The sequence below is a fragment of the Rattus rattus genome, chromosome 1 (genome assembly GCF_011064425.1).
Source record: "Rattus rattus isolate New Zealand chromosome 1, Rrattus_CSIRO_v1, whole genome shotgun sequence".
Taxonomy (NCBI): domain Eukaryota; kingdom Metazoa; phylum Chordata; class Mammalia; order Rodentia; family Muridae; genus Rattus; species Rattus rattus.
In genome coordinates this window covers 91,895,637-91,912,647 of record NC_046154.1, presented here as the reverse complement: position 1 = coordinate 91,912,647, position 17,011 = coordinate 91,895,637, and the positions used below count along the sequence as shown (strand labels likewise).

At 38.1% G+C, this 17,011-nt stretch overlaps 1 protein-coding gene and 1 non-coding gene across 5 annotated transcripts in view; both read right to left on the bottom strand.

The window, feature by feature from the left end:
• The window catches only part of Ptbp3 (polypyrimidine tract binding protein 3), an 81,001-nt gene that overhangs the window by 54,856 nt on the left and 9,134 nt on the right, over positions 1-17,011 (bottom strand). For 2 of the 4 annotated variants that reach the window (XM_032903477.1, XM_032903491.1), the window contains one exon: positions 345-426. In XM_032903477.1, coding sequence (XP_032759368.1) covers positions 345-426 — 82 coding nt within the window. Of the gene's footprint in view, positions 1-344; positions 427-17,011 lie in introns of those variants that run through there. The other 2 variants (XM_032903484.1, XM_032903499.1) reach the window with 2 other exon arrangements.
• LOC116890455 lies at positions 7,856-7,984 on the bottom strand. The gene has a single exon (XR_004386647.1). It is a non-coding gene; the product is annotated as a small nucleolar RNA SNORA68 (small nucleolar RNA).

Sequence of the window (17,011 nt, the reverse complement as noted above, 5' to 3'; positions counted from 1 at the left end):
ACCAACTGAACTACATGCATCTCCCCAGTTTTTCTCCAGGGATCCTAATGTGAACTCAACTTTACAAAGTTGGCTTTAGTCTCAATTCCCATATCACTGTTTACACGTTTATATTAACAAATTCTCTGCCTACAAAATCTTCCCAATTAATTATTTTGGGGTAGATGTACAAAATGGTGGACTCATTCCTAAATTTCTTCAATACTATGTTTTTTCCTTAGCTGACTCTTTCCACTTCTCTTATTGAGTAAAATTCACAAATTTTTACTGTAAACAGTGGCACATAAGAACAATGGGGAAAAAAGCTCACAGAAAGAAAACACAAGACGGGTGTTAAAACTTACCATACACACCTGCAGAAGTAGAATTGTTCATGGTAGAAGGTCCGTTAATGACACCAGAAGGAAGAAGCTCATCAGATCCCCGCTGAAAAGTAAAATTAGTACTCAATTAATAAAGTTTTAAAATAATGGCTTATATTTACTATTAACCAAAAGTATTATTTTATTTAAGTATAAGGATATTTAAGAAGATTGGGAGCCAACTGTGTGGTAAAAAAAAAAACAACTACAGCAGATGCCTATCAATATAGTTATATTTTTAAAAAGGCAAAACACTGGGGGCATAATTTTGCAAATGCCTCTGACAATTCCAATTGTTCAGTGTTTGAAATACTAAACTGTGTTTAGGAGACTATATGCTGACAGTTTTGACTTACATGCAAATACTTTAACATTCTAAGAATCTTTACTTTCAAAACTAATTTCTAAAAATAGAACTACAAGGACACGATTCATATCTAAATTGGTCAAACTTTTTATAATTATTAGTTTCCATAAACTATCTTTGGTTTTAAAAGCAAATATGCTTTTAGAAATTTATTTATTTAAAGTAAGAGAGAAGGGTTTGTCTCCTGGTGCTGGGGGTTTGACCATGCTGGGCAAACATGACTCAGCTCCAGCCTCAGACCTTGGCTTTTCTAAGAGTCTTGTTATATATAGCCAAACTGAGTGGTGATCTGAGTTCAGGTACGGGATGAGCCATCAGACCTATTCAAGCAAGAGTTCTGTCCTATTGAACATCTGAATACTCAACAATAAAATGTATCAGATAAGCCTTTTTATTACAATCCTAATATAGTTAACCAAGGTTATAAAAGGATAATAAATATGAAATAGAAGGCAAAACCAATCCACTTCAAATCGATCAATTTTGTTCATCCTGATGAATTTTTTAAAAAAATAAGTATTTTGGTTTATTAGGTAATAAAACTTAATCTTCAAATAACTATATAAATTTTAGAATAATACTACCGCAAATATTTTATTTTCATTCCAAACTTAAGTGTTTCCTGGTATAAATGTATGTTGTTGGGGTTGGGGGGCCCATGGAGGTCTGAAGGAGGAGTTACATCCCCTGGAATCAGAGTTACAGGCTGTTGTGAGCCGCCCACTGTGGTGGCTGGGAATGAAACTACAAAAGCAGCTCTCCAGCCCCTAGCTACAAACATTTTGGCTCCTGTGGAAGGACTAATCTCCAAAGTGTCTCTACTGTACTACAAAAACAATTATTTAAACAAAAATGTCTTAAGCATCCAGAAATCACTATCCTTGGCTAGCCTTTGTTAAACTCAAGTTTAACAAAGACACCCTCCCAAAACAAAGGAATTAACTAACCAGGATGAAAGAAAATTTTCAAGTTCCAACTTGGCTCAAGACCAGGATCGTTAAAGCACAGAAATTCCTAATTTCTGATATAAAGGTATTACTGTGCTTCTGATCTGATAATGAACAAACTTTGTAGCTTACTATCTACCTGCAGATAAAGTTAAGGTTTTGAAGTTTAAATATGGTAATTTGTCAGGTGATAGTGTCACAGGCCTTTAATCCTAGCACTTGGGATGCAGTCAGGCAGACAGATCTCTGAGTTCAGGGTTAGCCTGGTATATGGAGGTAGTTCAAGGACAGGTAGGGCTATACAGAGAAATCTTGCCTTGGGGAAAAAATATTAATATATATTCTAATATATATTCATTCATTCTAGTGTGGCCAACATGGCTTTAAAATAAGAAATTTGGTTAAAATGTATTTATTTGCTAATAGATATATCCTCTACATATATCTGTCTTTTAGTATCAGTGTTTCATGTCAAAATACAGCCGCTTTGGTAAAAGGGTCTAAAAACCTGCCTTTGCCAAAACAAAACAAAACAAACAAACAAAAAACCCCACAGACCAAAAAATAAAACAACAAAACAAACAAACAAACAAACAAACCCCACCAACTCTTCACTTGGGCCTACAAGGCAACTAAAAGCAGGATAAAAAATCCTGGTATCTCTCCTCTCACTTTGCAACTATACTCCTTAATTCTGCACCTAGGCATGCTATCACCACCCAGGAAAAAGGTAATATCTAACTACCTCTTTATTTCACTTCAAGGCGCAAGGAACAAATATAAGAGCACCTGAGGCACCTACTGTCAGCTTTTATAATGTCCTATTCCAGATCCCCACGACATGTTGAAAGGTCTCCAATGCCATAAACTTGCAGTCACCTAGGCATCCAGAAACAACACATCCTCCTCACACAACAAACTATTACCCAAACGAGGGTAGCTGTCCATAATGGAAAGGCAGCACTCTGGAGCATGATTAATCTGAGAAGCAGCTTGTCCCCAAGAGTAATAAGAACTCCTGACCACCATGCAGAAGCAGAAAAGAAACAATGAACAAACAGACTACACCTAGATCAGCAGTGCTTAGCTGCACATGCCACGCTTCTTCTACCTAACCTATTTTAGTGCAACAAAAATGGATACAGACAGGGGGTCTCTCTTTATGTTTCTCTTCCTGGTGCATGTTAATTAAATTTCCTTTCTCTGATTTTCACAATTACTCATTTCTTTCACACACACAATTAGGACTAGTAGCTAGGCCCAGCCTGTCGAGACAGTTCTAAAATTCTTACCATCTGAGCAACTCTTTCACAGAATACTCTAAAAATGATCATGCTTAAATGTTAAAAATATGTTAGCCTACAGACTAAAAGGTAAAAAGAAAACTGATGAAAACTCCAGAAGATAACGAAATATAACTCAGTGATTATGGAGTACAACATTACACGAGAAACAAAAATTAACTAGGTGCATGCCTGTAACCCAGCACTGAGGCTGAGGAAGGAGAACCAGAAGTTCCAGACCACCCCAAGGTACACAGTGAAACTGTCTCAAACAACCAACAACAACAGAAAGCATAAATGCAAAGAAAAAAACACAAATACATACTTGAACGTTAAGTTTTGTATTCTGAGTAAACGACCAAGTGAAAGAAAATATGTTTGTATGTATGTATAATAAAGCATTTATAACCTTAAAAACCTTTTTTTAAACTTTAATATACATATATATATGAACAAAAGACAAAAAAATGAGAATAAGCTAAGATACAAATGAAAGACAATGATCAACACCTCACCAAGCGCAGCAGATCATGTGACCACTGTCTAGCACCTGTACTTTGTCCTTTGCTGTGAAAGGACCAGCCTCCTTCATCCACAGGGACCCCATGACTTGCCAGGCCTGGCTTGCGAGAACAGCTTCCTGCCTCACTGACACTGAGCATGGCTTTGTGATAGATAGGTTCTGACCTCTGGAATATGAACACAACAGCACTTAACCCAAACATACGATAGCTGTTTTGTTGGTTTTATTTTCTTCACTTTCACTCTATAACAAGGAAATTTCTCAAACAAGAGGAAGTCTTTAACAGCCCAATTTTTCCAGCACAGGAATTAAGTAAAGCCATACACATTGTAAACAAACAAGAAAACATCTTTCTAACATTATGTATATCAACATAGGAAAACACGTTTACTCTTACTGGCTACTCAGGGACATGTAAGTTAAGACTCTAACAGAATACCATCATGTGAAGAAAGGTAGCAAAATGGAGCATTGGTTAAGGCAGAGCAACAAAGCTCTTGGAATTAAACAGGACTTAGCTGGATGTGATTTAATGGGACAACTTATAACACTATTCAACCTATGAAAGCCAAACATGTGAACTATATAAAGGACCCCTGTGACCTACCACTATGCACACACCTAGGATATGCTTACTTACACATGATTAGACAGGGATATTCCCACAATGCTATTCATACTAGAGCAGCTGAAACAACCAAGTGTAATCAATTACAGAATAAATCTTTATAAACCATGCGACTGTTTATTAAAAACATCAACTACTATCCCACAGAACAAGGTAATCTCAAATATCAAGAGGTTAATCACAAAGGATACACTCTTGTACTAGGTTTATTATTACTACTTTATATGACGTATATGTGTGCAAGGAGTCAGTTCTCTCCTCAAAGACAACAAAAATGTTTAGCAGGGGGAAAAGAGTGCATCATGGGTAAACAATTAACAGTATTGCCAAGAAGGTCTTAAAAGAATGAAAAATGAGCCATCGTGTGGCAGGTGTGGAGGGGAGGTTAAGACTGCATCAACAGTCTCCTTAGAAACACATGGTCAGTTTACATAAGTCCAGCAATTTCCTGTGGACTTGTTAGCTTTCTGATGATGTCAACACATAAATCAGCTTCCTTGCTTCAAGCATCAATTACTGAAGCTCCCCGACTGAAAAACTAAATATACAAGGCCAACAAAGCAAAGGAATACTATGATTAAACAGTACAAATGTTTCATTATCAAATTTGGTGGGAACTGGTTTTATTTGCATGCAATTAAAGGAAGAAATTAATGTGATTAAAAGACAATCTGTCAACTGAGCCACTGAAGTAAATTTTAGGATTTTGAAACTAAACCAAAAATCTAAATTCAAACCAGATATGACATGCACATGAAATTCTAGAATAAGTTATCATTTCATTTATCTATCAAGATAAGGGAAACTATCAAAAAAGTCTCTAGGATTCTTTCTTTAAATGAACATACTCTTGAAACATTGAAGTAAATACCCAAGTACTATCTTCAATCAAAACAAAATTTCTAGCAGATGGATTAACAACGTTTTGTGAAACTTTCCAGAAAAAATTTGTTTGTCCTGTTCTTAGTAATCTGCTCCATAAACAGAAATAAAGTGTTATTATGTAGTGTTACCAGATGACATGTGTTATCATTAAGTGCCCAGAAGACATGTCTAACTGCATTTCACCTTTGCCATCTCTAGCCAGGGTCCTGGATCTTGTCCCCTGCTGTACTGAGCTTTTACACACTTGGCCCTGGTCTAGCCCTGCTGACTGCTCTCCTTTACAACTTCCTTCACAGAACTTCTAACTTTTTTCATGTGCTCAAATGTTTAAAACCACACACACCCACATCCACACCCACACACATACCCCAAAACGTCCTTAAATAATTGAGTACAGTGGTTTTCAACCTTCCCAATGCTGCAAACTTTTTAATATAGTTCCTCATTTAATTAATTTCCTCGTAAAATTACTTTCCTTGCTATTTCATAACTGTAGTTTTGCTGTTAAGAATCACAATATAAATATTTTTAGACATGTAAGTTTTCCAAGGGACTAGGGTTTCATGGCATAGCCCTGACTGTCCTAGAACTCACTCTGTAGACTAGGCTGGCCTTGAACTCAAGAGATCTGCCAACCTTTGCCTTCTAAGTGCTAGAGTCTACTCTTTTATAACTAATAATGTCTGCTTTATATAAAGGAGTGGCTCCAGAATTAAATAAACACCTATTTTTTTAAAGATTTATTTGCTTATTTTATATATGTGAGTATACTATAGCTGTCTTCACACACATCAGAAGAGGGCATTGGATCCCTTGCAAATGGTTGCGAGGCACCATGTGGTTGCTGGGGATTGAACTCAGGACCTCTGGAAAGGCAGTCAGTGCCCCTAATCCCATCTCTCCAATCCATAAATATATATTTATAACTATAAATTTAGCTTGGTAAACTACCCCTTCATCTTTATAGAGTGACCTGTCTCTTTTCAATTTTTAATTTAATGTGTAATCTGTTTACTTACTTTTGGTGTCTAATTATGAAGAGTATCTTCTTTGATCCTTTCACTTTCAGTTTTTGTGCCTTCATTAATGAACTGGGTTTCTCATAGACAGTATACAAACTGGTCCCACATGCTCTCTTTTTTTTTCTTTTTTCAGTTTATATCTTTTAACTGAAGAACTGAACCCTTATATTCAAGGTTATTAATAATAAAACATGGTTTTCTATTCTGATAAAATACTTTGGGTGGGGTTTTTGTTTTTGGTTTGTTTTTTTTTTTTGGTTTTCTATAAAAGATTGATTTTTTTTTTTTTGAGCTTCATACTTTCTTACATTTTCATGTATTACAGCTAATCTAGTGGTAGCAAATTCCCTTGAGCTTTTCTTGTTTTGGAAAGTATGTCTTCTTCAATTCTAAGGAGTAGCTCTAGTGGGTACAGTAATCTCAATTGCTCCTCAAGACTTTGAATATATCCTACCATCCATTTGATTCTATCCTGTATGGTTTCTCCAGAGATATCTGTTGTAATAGATGTAATAGAACGTCCCATTATGGATTTTTCTGGCTCCTCCTGCCCCTGTGGTACTGATATCAAACTCAGAACTTTATACAAGCCAGCCAAGTGCTCTACCAGTAAGCTATATGCACAAACTAACTTGACATCTTTCTTCTTGCTAGTTTTAGAATTCCCTTTATATACTCCTTTTGATGGATTCACTATAAGTCCTAGAGAGTATCTTTAAAGAAAGATCAAATCTATAGAATTCTTTGAGTCTATTAGAACTGGATATCCATGACTTTCCAAATATTTGGAAAATCTTTAAGTAATTCATGGAATAGACTTTTTGCGATGAGATCTTGCTGTGGAACTTTCTATACAGGGTGTTAATTCTCAAACTGGTTGTGGTAGTTTGAATATGCTTGGCCCATAAGAAGTGGCACTAATAGGAGGCGTGGCTTTATTGGAGGAGGTGTGGCCTTGTTAGAGGAAGTGAGTCACAGTGGAGGCAGATCTTTGAGGTCTCATATACATGCTCAAGTCTGGCCAATGTGATACTGTCCGCTTCTGCTGCCTTCTAAAAATGATTCAGAACTCCAGCACCAAGTCTGCCTGCATGCTGCCATGCTTCCCACCATCATGATCATGGACTGAACCTCTGAACCTGTAAGTCGTCCCCAACTAAATGTTTCCCTTTATAAGAGTTGTCTTGGGGGCTGGAGAGATGGCTCAGCAGTTAAGACCACTGATTACTCTTCCAGAGGTCCTGAGTTTAATCCCCAGCAACCACATGGTGGCTCACAACCATCTGTAGTAGGACCCAATGCTCTCTTCTAGTGTGTCTGAAAACAGCTACAGTGTACTCACACATATAAAATAAACAAATTTTTAAAAAAAGAGAGAGAGAAAGAGAGAGTTGCCTTGATCATGGTGTCTCTTTTACAGCAATAAAACCTGAAGACATTAGCAATCCTGCCTCTGCCTCAGCCTCTGCCCCTAGAGTTCTGAGATAACAAGTGTGCACTACCACACCTGGCCACCTTTGAACTTGAATAGTGTATCTTTATTGTTTATTTGTCAACTCAGCATTACCTCTTGATTCTCTCGGTGAAAAACAAAACTATTAGAGGTAGTAATCTCCCTGCCTCTTCTACTCATTTGCCTCTTTTATTATTATAATTGTCACATTCTACCCTGCAATTGCAGGCTCTGTCCATTCCTGTGGTGACTAAAGGCTGACTCAAAGTTGAAAATCAAGAAACAGCACTTTTTAAATTATGTAATTATTATTATTATTAAGAAATCATTCCTGATACAGTTCATTTTCTATTCTATGGTCCAGTGTTACTTGAAGACAAAAATTGTTCCTAGATTTTTTTTTCTTTTCCCGCAGAACACTGCGCAGCCCCCCAAAGGCGACAAAGCACTTTGCTGTGTGCACCACTGTTTAAACAGCCGCTACAGTAGTGGCAGTTCTTGGGTTGGGTGCCTGTTCCTAGATTTAAGATGAAATCCATTATTACAGTCCTATTTAATTTCATAACACCATGTCAGTCTAATTTGGTCTGTTAACCATAATTTCCTTACCCTGTTTAGATTTCCATGGCATCTTTAATGACCTTAGTTTTGGTTTTGCTTATACTCTTGTCCTATACCAACTTTTATGTCAAGCTTTCCATGATGTGAATATTCATCCCACCAAGATATCCTTGTTCAAATCTAGAATTAGAGCTTTCTAACCATTCTAGACAACCACCTAGGCAAAGTCTTTTCACTGCTTTTCTGGGATGGCTCGATGCTTTTTTAAAACCTTTCCCCCTGGTTGGGGATTTAGCTCAGTGGTAGAGCACTTGCCTAGCAAATGAAAGGCCCTGGGTTCGGTCGCCAGCTCTGAAAAAAAAAAAAAAAAAGAAAAAAAAAAAAAACCTTTCCCCCAAGTTCTTAGTTTACTTTTTCATTTTGCTTAAGTGTATCCCTAAATAACTAAAAAAAAGGTAAGGTTTCTAGGTCCATGCATATGTGAGAATCTACCTATGCAAAAGGTCATCTGACTACAGTGCTGGGTTAAAATTATTTTCTCAAGAAAATTATAGTGTTCCTGTTTTCATTGAGCAGTAGTGGGCCTGCTAAGTTTCCAGTCTAACCTTCAGTCAAATCAAACCTTCATTTACTTAAAACTCACTTCTTTCTCTCCAGAAGCTTTAAAATCATGTCTTCACCTACAGAATTTGGAAGTTTCATGAATAACTTATCTAGGTGACATCTTTCATACTCATGGTACTAGCTAACCAATGGGTCTTTGGTCTACAGCATGAAATTAAGATAAATGGCTTACTTACTCTCATGTCCAAATTTAACTTCTAGATATTTACAAAAGCTAGAGGGATATATGTGTTCCAGAAATTAAGATACTAAAAGAGAGCAGGCAATGACACATACCTTTAATTCCAACACTCAGGAGGCAGAATCTCTACATTTGAGGCCAGCCTGGTCTACAAAGCAAGTTCCAGGATGGCCAGGGCTGCACACAGAAACCTCTTTGTCTCAAAAAAGAAAAGAGAAACAAAAAGCTACTAAAAGAGAACATTAAGCAGAAGCAGGCGAGCTTGAAGCACTGTATGTGAGGATGACACAGACTGATGGCTACAGACTGAGGTCAAAGAACCAAGAGTCTCAGTGAAAGGAGGTTTGAAGGAAGCCTTTAAAATAAAATAATTCTTGCTGAAAAATACCCTCATGTCTACAGAGCCTGTAAGGCCTGTCATACAAGCACACACTGGCTCCTTTAGAAAAGTCACTCAAGTCAAGAGAGAAAAACAGCCAACAGTGATTCAAGAAAGACCAAAGTAGGGACTGGAGACATGGCTTCACTTAACTGCTCTTCCAGAGGACCTGCTTGTGAGCCCCAGAACCCACATGGCAGCTCACAACCCTGAGTAACTCCAGTTCTAGAGGATCTAGCCTCTATAAACACCCAGACCCCTGCAAACAAAACACATAAAATAACGATTTCTTAAGAAAACAAAGAAAAACGAAGCAATGAGGAGATGGTTCGGTTGGCAAAGTGTGTGTGGTGCAGTCCTGAAAACCCTGAGTTTGAATCCCCAACACCAACAGAAAAAGGGCCTAGTGCAGTTCCTGTAACCGAAGTGTTGAGGAGGTAGACTGAAGGATCCTGGGGCTTCCTGGCCAGACAGTCGCAATAGCACAGTTAGTGATTTCCAGGTTTGGTGATAGAGTCTGCCAAGGTGGGGCTGGAGAGATGGCTCAGCTGGTAAAGGTGCGGGCCTCATAAGCCTGGCAACTTGCATTTTAGCCCCAGAACCCACAGAAAGGTGAAAGTGAGAAACAACTCCAGAAAGTTATCCTCTAACCTCTACATGTGTGAGGGCATGAGTGCCCATGCACAGCATATGCATGCAAACAAAATAAATAAAAACTTAAAAATAAGGTAGAAAGCAATTGTGGAAAGAAACCCAACATATATTAACCTCTGACCTCCACACATAAACTCATGAACACGAGAGCACACATACCACATACACACAAGATAGAGAAATTGATAGAGATATAAGCTGTCACACAGAGGCACATCCATGTTCTCTCTCTCTCTCTCTCTCTCTCTCTCTCTCTCTCACACACACACACACACACACACACACACACACACACACACACACACGAGATCTCTTGGTGAAACACTTAGAATGAAAAAATAAAGTTGCAATCCAAAGAAAACGATACCAATGAAAGATAAAAATTTATAGTATAATTTAAATTTTTAATAAATCCCTCTTAGGCTTCTGCTCTTTTGCTCTGTCCTCTCACCCCTTCCGCCCTCTCTCCCCATTCCCCTCCCCACCTCTCTCTACATGCTCATGGCCTGTCTCTACTCTACTCTCTGCCTTTTTCTGTCTCTACTACACTCTCAACACCCCCCACCCTGAATAAACTCTAGTCTATACTATTAAAAAAAAAAATCCCTCTTTAGTTTACTAAAACTAAATACATAAAAATATGACAGGAGGAAAGAAGTGATAGACCAGTAAACTGTGCTAACAGAACACTGAATGGAGACCAGACATACAGCTAGAAATAAACATTTACAGAAGCAGGCATTTTGGACTCCAGTTATAACTAAGCGGTAGAACATTTATCTCATGTGTACAAAGAGGGGCAGCATACCACAGATACTGTATCAAGTCGGTAAGCTTATCTGTCAAGAGTTAGACAATAAGATTCTTGAGCCAACTATTCAGTCAGCTACACTGCTGTGAACAAAGTAACCATACACAACACAGAAATGAGCCACTCTATTCCAGTAAAACACAAAGACTTAGAATTCATCTATTTTTCACCTGTCATGAAATACTAACCTTATTTTTTTAAAGAGTCTACCAAAGAAGCCATTTTCTTTTTCTTTTTTATTTATTTTATTTATGAGTACACTGCAGCTGTCCTCAGACACACCAGAAGAGGACATCAGATCCCATTACAGATGGTTGTGAACCACCATGTGGTTGCTGGGAAATGAACTCAGGATCTCCGGAAGAGCAGCCAGTCTCTTACTCTCTGAGCCATCTCTCCAGCCCCCTAACCTTATTTTTTATTTTTAACATTTACAAATATAAAAACTCTTTTAGCTTACAAGATATATAAAAACAGATGACAGTGAGTAGTTAGCCCTTTAGCCCTAGTTTGCTAATTCCTGTATTAGTTCGTCAAAGTCTCAATTTCACCCAAAGGAATCCACTGAGACTATTTTTCTGTCAACAAGTAAGCAATAAGAAGGCCACAATGCTACAAGGCCTGCACTCAGGACAGTGAAACAAAAGGACAATACTCTAGGCTATTGGAGTTAAACAATGGAAAGGAAAAAAGACAAGGCAAGAAGAAAGGAGGGAAAGGAGAAAGAGAAGAAATGAATTAGAAATAGTAACAAAAGAATAGACTGTATTTAGAAATTAAAATTTTTAAAGTACTAAATAATCCATAGGTTAAAAATAAAACTAGAAAAGGAAACTATAAGGTATTTTGAAATAACGAAAATATGAATCAAAAATATGAAACTTCAAAGCCACTTTCAGCAACTTATATGGCTTGTCTCAAAATCAAATTTAAGAGGTGGGGAGGAGCAGTGCTCAAAGGAGCAGGAGCGCACTCAGGACTTAAGAGTGCTAAGTAGCACTTGGCTTAGCTCCCAGTTGAGAAAGCTGGGAGGCAGAGACTATAAAAATCTCTAAACTACTGATTATAAGAGCAAAGGTAAAGCTTTACAGCTGAAAAGATCAGCAATCACCTTAACAAGCTAAGAGAGAAAGACACAGAACGGGGAATGAGAACAAGTGGGAAATGTTCACTAAAAGGCGCTGGCTAGTGAGCCGGCTCAGCAAGTAAAGGTGAGCGCCACCCAACGATGCAAGCCTGAGCGCCCTACTCGGAACCCTAGCAGGGGTGGAGGAAGACAACTGACTCAACAGCGCTGTCCTCTGACCTCCACACACCCACCTTATCGCAGGAATAAACTGTTTTAAATTAACTAAATGGGTAAAGGATATACACATTATTTGTACTATTCTTATAACAGTCCCTCAAATTTAGGAGGATGTGATAATAACATAAGAAGGCACAAATAGAGCAGAAATAACCCAACTCACATGTGGTAAATTAATTTCAAACAATGGTGCCCAACAATTCAGCCTAGGAATTTTTTTCAACAAACAAATGAGAAAATCTTCCTTTACATCCCCAGAATACAAGCTTTTGTTTTGTTTTTTGTTTTTAAATTCAGGGTTTCACCATTAGGCTTAGCTGTCCTGAAATTCTCTATGGAGATGAAACTGTCCCTAAACTCTGAGATCCTCCTGCCTCTGCCACCCAAGTGCTAGATTAAAAGACATGTCACGGGTTGGGGATTTAGCTCAGTGGTAGAGCGCTTGCCTAGGAAGCGCAAGGCCCTGGGTTCGGTCCCCAGTTCAAAAAAAAAAGAAAAAAAAAGTTTAAAAAAAAAAACATGTCACCACACCCGGTCCTAGAATATTTATCCTAAAAAAAAAAAAGAAAGAAAGAAAGAAAGAAAAAAAAAAATCAAGCTGGTGGGCTCTTCTCTGAGGGGTTTTTCTTAAACAGAACCGAAGCTGGAAGACCTACCAACTGGGCCAGAACAGTTTTCTTCTGATTGCTCGCCCTCGCTGACAAATTCATCTATCCTGTTTCTATGCCCAGTATTAAATCCAACATAGAATAAAAGCCAGCAGCTCTAGGAATCTACCCCACCCTACCCCCAATACCAAGCACCAAATTGGGACTGCAGGGACACTTCCTAGCCTTCTGGACTAAACAACTATCTGCCATGTTACAGCCATTGTTGGACTACCCAGTCCATACCTGTAAGCCAACTGAATAAATTCACATATTGCGTATATATTCATTCTATCAGTTCTGTTCCTTTAGAGACCGCTGACTAACACATTCCTACACTGATGTGGAAACTACTTTACTCTATCCAAAGAAGGGCATTTCCTCAAACTCTATCCCCTGCTAGCCTTCCTGGCTCACCTATGGGAGTGGGGAACAGGACAAGGATGTATATCCATTAAAAGCTGAAATCTAAAGATATACAGAATGTATTCCCTTAAAATCTTACTATGTCACAGGGCTCCAATGTAACAGCAATGGATTACAGCAGAAAGAGCTGCAGGGTCAGTCTTTAAATAAAAAACTCAAATAAGAACATTGGGGAGACTAAAGCTTTGGTCACTAAAGCAAATACCAAACCCAACCCAACACCTAGGCATATTAGCAAAGAACTCATCCCACTAAGGACCTTTTGCCTCTAAATTTCTGTTCTGATATATCTGGCTTTCCATTAAGTAAAAGTCACTTTAGGAGGTAAATAAATATAAACATAGACAGGCATTAAACCCCTGAACAGAATCATGCAGGATAAGTCCTTTGGGTTTTTTGTTTGTTTCTGAAACAGGGTACCTGCCTTTTGCCTCCCCAGTGCTGGAATTAAAGGCACCACTATGTCCAGCTAGGACAAAAACCTTTAAAACTAGATGTAATGGTGTATATAAACAGATACGAATGTAACAAAAATAAATCTGTGATGGGTTAACTAAAAGACTAGAGATTACTGAAGAAAGAAATCAACTTGAAGGTATGTCAGTAGGGGCTGTAGGTACAAGCTCAGTTCTAGAATACCTGCTCAGACCCAGTATTGCAGAGGCTAAAGAAAAAGATTTCAGGGGTTGGGGATTTAGCTCAGTGGTAGAGCGCTTGCCTAGGAAGCGCAAGGTCCTGGGTTCGGTCCCCAGCTCCGGAAAAAAAAAAAAAAAAAAAAAGAAAAAGATTTCAGTAGAAACTTCCCAAACTGAAAGAAATGCTCAGAGAAAATAAACAACAAAACCCCAGAACATCCAATAATGCGTGGCAATTTCAAATAAGTAACAGAGACAAAAGCTAAAATGTTCAAAAGGGGAAAAAACAATGTGTGTGTATATACATGCGAATGTATAATGGGGATGCATAGAAAAGGCTAGAGGGAGGAAACAGTGATGTAATTTAACCTCAAAATTTTTTAAAATAGTTTTAAAAATGTAACAATGAAAAAAGGTTAGCAATAGGCCTCATTAGTACATTCTATATACCTGGCTACAGGGGAAACTAAAATAGAAGGACCCAAGAGCCATTTTGAGACCATAACATGTAATATAACAAGATACACACCTACACGCAGGGGGGGGGGGGGGGGGAGAGGGAGAGAGGGAGGGAGGGAGGAGGAGAGAAAGAAGGAGGAGGGACAGAAAGGAACAAAGACTTGCAACTTTCCATAATTAGTGAGTTATATCAAACTACAAATTACAGCTCCAGGAAGCTAATTTACCAATGTACATAAATACCAAAATTAAACTTATACTTCAGTATATTGTTCAAACTATGAAAAACAAGACAAAGAAAACCTTTGAGGAAGGAGAAATAAGAGTGATTGATAAGTCTATATGTCCAGAGCATTAAGAGTAACAATTACAAGGTTTCATCAGAAGCATAATAAAAAGACTGAAATATACGTCAAGTGTTAGAGAAAGGGAGGAAAAAGCCAATGCCAAATTTTTAGTACAGAAAGTACCTTTCACAATAAAGAACTAAATATGCCAGGAGCTGGGAGTATACATAGCCCATCTACAGAATGTCCAAGGCCCTCTAAGTTCAATCCCTAACAATGCCTCCACACAACCAAGTAGGATTTGATGTACCAAAACTAAGAGACTCTAATGTTAGTGGGATTTCTGTAACTTAAAAGAAGTTATATGAGGAAGCAGAAGTTCATTCTGATTATTGGGCAGGAAGCTGGATCTACATGAAAGAAATCAATAAAGATAAAATAAAATCTTTTAATTTAATTGAGCTATCAGGGTGAAAAGATGGCTCAGTGATTAAGAATGTTTATTTCTCTTGCAGAGGACCTGGGTTCTGTTCCCGATATACACATGGCAACTCACAACAGCCTGTAATTCCAGTTCCAAGGGGTCCACCACCTTCTTCTGATCTCCACAAACTCCTGCACATATGTGGTACACAAACTTACACTAAGACATGTACACAAAAAATAATTATGGTATATCTACATAATAGCTGCTCTAAAGTATAAGATGATAATGCACATGCTTAAGAAAAATGAAGGGTAGTGAGGTTATAAGTGACAGAAAAGAACTGAGACTGCTGGTTTATTCTACCTACAGTACACATGAAGTAATATAATGATTTTGGATGGTGTACTTATGAGTTATAACTACATATGCTAACTACAAAGCAACTTACAAAGAAAATGTTTACATAATACATAACTATGCTAAGTGAAAAAATTTGAATCAAATATATGTTCAACTAACACAGAAGAAGGGACTAGATGTAGTGAGAATTTCTGTAACTCCAGCTACTCCTAAGGCTAATGTGGGAACATTTGAAGTTGGAGACCAGCCTGAAACTTAGCAATATTTCATTTCAAAAGCAAAACAAAAATCAGAAGAAACCAAGAACAAGTACAATGAGCAAAAAGTTAGGAAGATGGCAGATGTGAGTTGATGTACACTGTCAATCTGTCCAGATTTGAAAGCACCTAGAATACACATTTTAGTGCACGTAGAAAGGTGTCCAGGAGTTTAACTCAGGTGAAGAAATATCCTAATTATGATTGGAATCATCTCAGGTGCTGGGATCCCAGACTGAAGAAAAGAGAAAAACAAGAAAGCCAGCTGAGCACCAACATGTACCTTTCTGCTTCCTGACTATGTGACCTGACCTCAAGCTCCTGCCTCCATGCCCTTCCTACAGTGAAGGTCTGTACTCTCAAACATGCGCCAGTGTAAACCTTTCTCTCTTCCTTAAGGTCCCAGCAACAACAAAGTAACTAATATATTCATTCAAGTACGCTAATGTGATCGGTCAATCTACTTACTTCAAATAAAAGATCATCAGAATCTGTGGAGTGTGAAGGTGCTTATCATAACTCCAACACTTGAGAGGCAGAAGGAAGCAGACTTCTGAATTTGAGGCCAGTCTGGTCTACATAGAGTTCCAGAATGCCAGGACTTCACAAAGATATTGTGAGACCTGTCTCAAAAGATAAATTTAAAAAGATAATGAGAACACACTTTAAGAAAAACAAATGAGTTCCAGGACAGCCAAGGTTACATAAAGACCTTGACTCAAAGCAACAACAAAAGCAAACAAAATAGCTGTATTTTGGGGACTGATGAAACTTCTCAATGGGAAAGGTTCTGGTCACTAAGCTTGACAACCTGGAGTTTGGTCCTCTGAACTCACAAGAGAGGAAGGTGAGACCAACTCCACCAAGATGCTTTCTGACCTCCACTCATATGCTGTGGTTCATGCACACACAATTACGTAAGCAAGCATATAAAAAAATGTCATTTGTTTAAGTTAGTGTCTTTAAGAAACACTGAAGAGGTGGGTGGTTGTGGTGCATACATTTAATCACAACACTAAGGAGGCAGAGGCAGGAAGAGACCAGCCTGGTCTGGAAATAAAGAAGGGAGGAGAAGGGGACAGGAAGGAAAAGAAAAAAGTAAAGACTTAACCAACAGATGGCCTGGAAAGATTCAGGGATTGAGCAGTTGTTACTCTGAGGTTCAACTCTCAGTACCCATATGGTGCCTCACAACTCTAGGACAGTCGTTCTCAATATGTTGTCAAAACTCCTTTGGAGGTCAAACTACCCTTTCACAGGAGCTGCCTAAGACCATCAGAAAACACCAATATTTACTTTATAATTCATAACAAAAGCAAAATTATAGTTATAAAGTAGCAATGAAAAAAATGTTATGGTTGGGGTCACTACAACACGAGAACTATATTAAAGGGCTGCACACAGCCTTAGGAAGGTTGAGTGAGCGTCACTAGATATACTTGTTACGAGAGGAGATACTACACTAGAATAAAGAATAGTGTTAAAAAGCCAGACAGTGATGGCATATGCCTGTAATTTCAGCACTTG